The 4,257-nt window shown below is 40.8% G+C and overlaps 1 protein-coding gene across 1 annotated transcript; it reads right to left on the bottom strand.

Moving 5' to 3' along the window:
• Positions 1–652: 652 nt before the first annotated feature.
• On the bottom strand, positions 653–1,979 carry LOC112027630 (uncharacterized protein At4g02000-like). Its single transcript, XM_024060285.1, has 2 exons — positions 1,090–1,979; positions 653–1,037 (listed from the first exon to the last, which is right to left on the bottom strand). Exons 1-2 carry the CDS (start codon positions 1,977–1,979, stop codon positions 653–655), a joined length of 1,275 nt encoding a protein of 424 aa, XP_023916053.1.
• Between the last annotated feature and the right edge of the window lie 2,278 nt (positions 1,980–4,257).

The raw sequence follows: 4,257 nt of genomic DNA, 5'->3' as shown, positions 1-4,257 counted from the left end.
GTTTGAGTGGAGATGTTGAACTTTGGTACCTGGATTCTTAGAGAGCCAAAGGTTGTTGGCAACTGCACAGTCCAGTCTTTCAAGAACAAATCCATCCTGCCTACGCCCTTTCCAGGTAAATTTCTTCCCTACAAATTTAGGTCCTTCAGACCGGCCTCATTTAAGACCTCAAAAAATGCCTTCATTTGAGCTTCGCCCCTTGGACCCAAGTCGCACTTCTCATGAGACCAAAGGATTTTGTTGAAATCCCCGGCGCACAACCACGGCATCGAGGAGGACGCATGAAGGTAGCGGAGCAGAGCCCAAGCGTCGCAGTTTTTTGCCTAGTCGGCGAAGCCGTATAAACCTGTAAGATGCCACTTATTTTCCAGGGAGTCGCCAATCACGGCATCGATGTAATTCGGCGACGAAGAGATCACTTCTAATTTGATCGAGTTCTTCCAAAACAGGGCCAGACACCCCACCCTATTTATTTTCGGAGTGACCCAATGTTGATCAAAACCCAATTCAGTACACAAACCAATCAGCCTAGCTTCAGTCGCCCACGTCTCAGCTAGGAAGAGGACGGTGAGATCTTGTGCCCGAATAAAATTCTCGAGCTCATGAACGGTGCGACGGTTCCCAAGCCCCCGCACGTTCCAGAAAAAGAAACTCATCTTGCTTGGCGAGGCTGTCTTCCAGCCGCCGCCGTTTGAGGAGAAGGACTTGGGAGCGCATCGTCCCTGATTGCTATGCGCTTCAGAGGTTGAGTGTTCTCAAGGCTTGACTGTGCTGTCCGTTTGCCTAAAGAGGTCTTAAGTGGTTCATCATTTGGGTTGTAGTTGGGCCTTTTCATTCGAACCCATTTCTTCTCTGCATCCGGGTCCAATTGAAGGTGGGTCGAAGAAGAGTTTGTGATGTCTTTTAGTGGGCCAGAGTAGCTGGGCTCAGTGTGGTGATGTTTTGTGGTTGGAGAATTGGAGGTAAGTGGCCCATTCTGTAAAGTTGAAACGTGATCCATCAGGTTACCATTTAAAGCTGTTTGCGCGGGGTCCGACCTGTCAAAACAGTGGATATCCCTATCAATATCAGCAATTAATTGCTCAAAACCGTAGGATTTGTTGGTCTGAAGTGGGGAACTGAGGCAGGGGGGACGGAAATTCAGAGAAGGGAGATGTCACTTCTGAGGGGTTGTCAGAGACGTGTTTCACAACCTTTTTCGTGACTTTTGGTGGAAGTTTTGGTGAGGGTTCCCATGCCTCAGTTGGTGGTGATTTTTGGGGTTGGTTTGGTGGTCCGGCCTGGGGTTGATCGGTTCTACTTGCTTTCTTGTTGGCGTAGAAGCCTGGCACAGTGAGAAAACCTTTCCTTGACACCATGAACGGAGGAGCTTTCATCGATGGGCCAAAGTGTTGGTCCTCTTTTCCCAGAGATCCTTCGCTTTCTATCCATCTTTCACAGTCTTTATCTGGATGTGTGAGGCATTCGCACCAGTAACAAAAGTTTGGTAGGTGTTCGTAATTGAAAGAGACCCAATGAAACTCGTCGTTATCAAGGGTTATCCTCCGGCCTCTGCATAAGGGGAGGGATATGTTTAAGGCAACTCGAACGCGGATGAAACTTCCGCCGTCATAGTCATTCGAGTTCTTAGGTTTAAGGACGGTGCCCATTACCCCACATATTTGTTCTACAACTTCTTTGTTCCTGAAGCGCAGTGGAATGTCATGCACCTGAATCCAAAACGCCATTGTGTTCAAGTCTGAGGGGTTGACAGCGTCCGCTTTGTCGTAGCTCGATAGCACCATGATGTGCTTATCGAAACTCCAAGGTTCTGCTGTAAGGATTCTGTCCACGTCTTCTTTCGAGTTAAAGGAGAAAAGAATAAGGTGGTCGCCGATGAACTTCATTCTAAAACCCGTTTTTGGCCTCCACAGAGGGTTAAAGGTGTTGGCAATGGAGTCCAGGTTGATGGGTCGTTTCGTAAGGAAGCGAGTCGTCATGGAGAATTCTGAAGTTGCTTGGTCGGATTTTCAATGCTAAACCAGAGGTTTCCTTCTCTGAAAGTGAGAGGGATTTCCAACGGCTTGACAAGTCATCCATCTTGTGTAATGGAGAAGATAGGAGGTGAGAGTATAAGTGTTTCCCTGAAAAATCCAAAAAAAACCCGACTAGCCTGTGGATAACCGTGTTATTCACAGGGATGAAAACTCCTCAGGAGAGGAACAACAATGCTACGCAAACTAGGAGGAGGAAAAAGAGAAAGTCCTCCCTAGTAGCGAGCAACTCTCACATTACAAAGTGGAAATCTGCTGGTGAGAACTAGATCCGCACTATGTTACCATTATCCATTCTCACCATCAATATATAATTAATCAACTATATATATTATTTTAGCCTATATTGCTAATTTTAAATATATATTTTAAATTATTTAATCATTAAATCAATTATAACATCATTACTGTTCAAACTTTGTAATTTCAGTAACCTCTCCTTCTACCGATTTTTTGATTAGCCCGAATTTGAAAAACATGAATAAAATCTGAAAATTAAACAAACCAATATCTTTCACATGATACGATGAGCTTGGCAAAATCATATGACAAGGGAACTCATTCCCATTTTTGGATCAATGATAGTAATGAGGTATTCAAATCCCAGTGTTGCATAGGTTGGTTCTGTTAATGGTTTGGTGCCAACCATCATAGAGTGCCTGGCAAGAGAGAAAATGACTGGCTATAGCCTATAAGGCTATCAAGTCTTTTTTTGCGTGGGATATGTTCAATGACTAAATGAGAGACTGACCATATATTGGCTCTCAAGTTTCTCAAAAAAAAAAAAAAAAATATTGGCTTTCAAGGTAATATAAATATAATTTATTTTTCCAAATAAGGTGACTGAGAAGTGAGCAGTAAGATGACAAGAAGGACTGAAAGCTATAAATTCATTAAATTTGTGTAGGATTGAGTAGATTCGTATTTAGATTCCTGTATGCACACAATAGCAAGGCAGTTGGTAGTATTGTTGTTCAGTATTTAGTGTTGTGAAAATACGTTATTGAATATTATAGAAATACGTATCAAAAGTATTATTGTTGATTAATCACTGAAAACTGTTGTTTTAGAAAAATTTTATCAAATAAGTAACAAAAAATTCAACTATTTTTTACAGCTTTTTCAAGAAGCACTTGGTTACAAAACCCTAAGGAGCAAAGATGCAGTAGCTTCTTTCAGAGAGAATAAGACATCAATCACCTTTTTGCATATGTTCTCATTGTATTCTCTTATGGGACGACCTCTAAAATAAGCCTTATATAGGTCTAGGGTTGTGAGAAAAGAAACTCTAAACATACATATCATCATGGTCCGAAAATCAGATTTGAAAATTTGAATTTTGTAAAGCTCAGTAATTCTCGATTGATTGAGGAGGTGCTGAGGAGGTGTCGAGCCTATTTGTTGCGAGCTATCGAAAGCTATCGAGGGGACAGAAAATTTCTCGATCAATCGACCAGGTGTCGAGAAACTGTCGAGATTGCGATAAGAAACAACTAAAGAGCTCGACAAATAGCCTAGCTGTCGAGAGGTGTCGAGTAGCTATCGAGTTTTAAAAAATCAGCACTTCTTCACTTGTTTCTTGGACAAATTTGAATGACTTCAATACTAGACTTGAAACAAAGTTTCTTAAAGTATTAAACACATCCTAGATCTACCCGAATACAAGTAAAATGTGTTTTGTCAAAGGATTAGCCAATTACACAAAATAGTGACATATGTTCCTAATAAGTAAATCATATATGTTCTAACAATCTCCCTCTTTGGGAATCCGTGACAAAACCACAACAAACAAATGAACATATGAGAGAATCATAAATCACTTAACTCATACTCACTTGTTGGATACAATAAAATCTATCCTAACACAAACTCTTGAAAAACTTTGTAAGAAGAGAGTTTATGGCAAGTAGACTTTGACAATCCGTATTTCTGAAACACTTTAAACAAAACTCATCAAGGCATCTTAGTTTAAAACATAAATTATAGATTGCATACACGTAATAAGAAACATGTGTATAAAGAGAGAAAAGAAACAACACATGTAGAGATAGGTGAAGAAGACATACATCATTCCATGTATATCAAAGATGAGCACAATGTATGTAAACATGGTCACAAGATTGGTGTACCAGAAGAAAGAGGTAAACACTCCCCCTAACAAGATGAAACATAACTCCCTCTTACAGAGGTATGTATTTCTCCCCCTAACATGTAGAATCTTAAA

Source organism: Quercus suber, unplaced genomic scaffold, assembly GCF_002906115.3.
Source record: "Quercus suber isolate HL8 unplaced genomic scaffold, Cork oak 2.0 scaffold_429, whole genome shotgun sequence".
In the NCBI taxonomy this organism is placed as follows: Eukaryota; Viridiplantae; Streptophyta; class Magnoliopsida; order Fagales; family Fagaceae; genus Quercus; species Quercus suber.
Note: the sequence above shows the minus strand (reverse complement) of the source record. Positions and strands in the feature narration are given on the sequence as shown.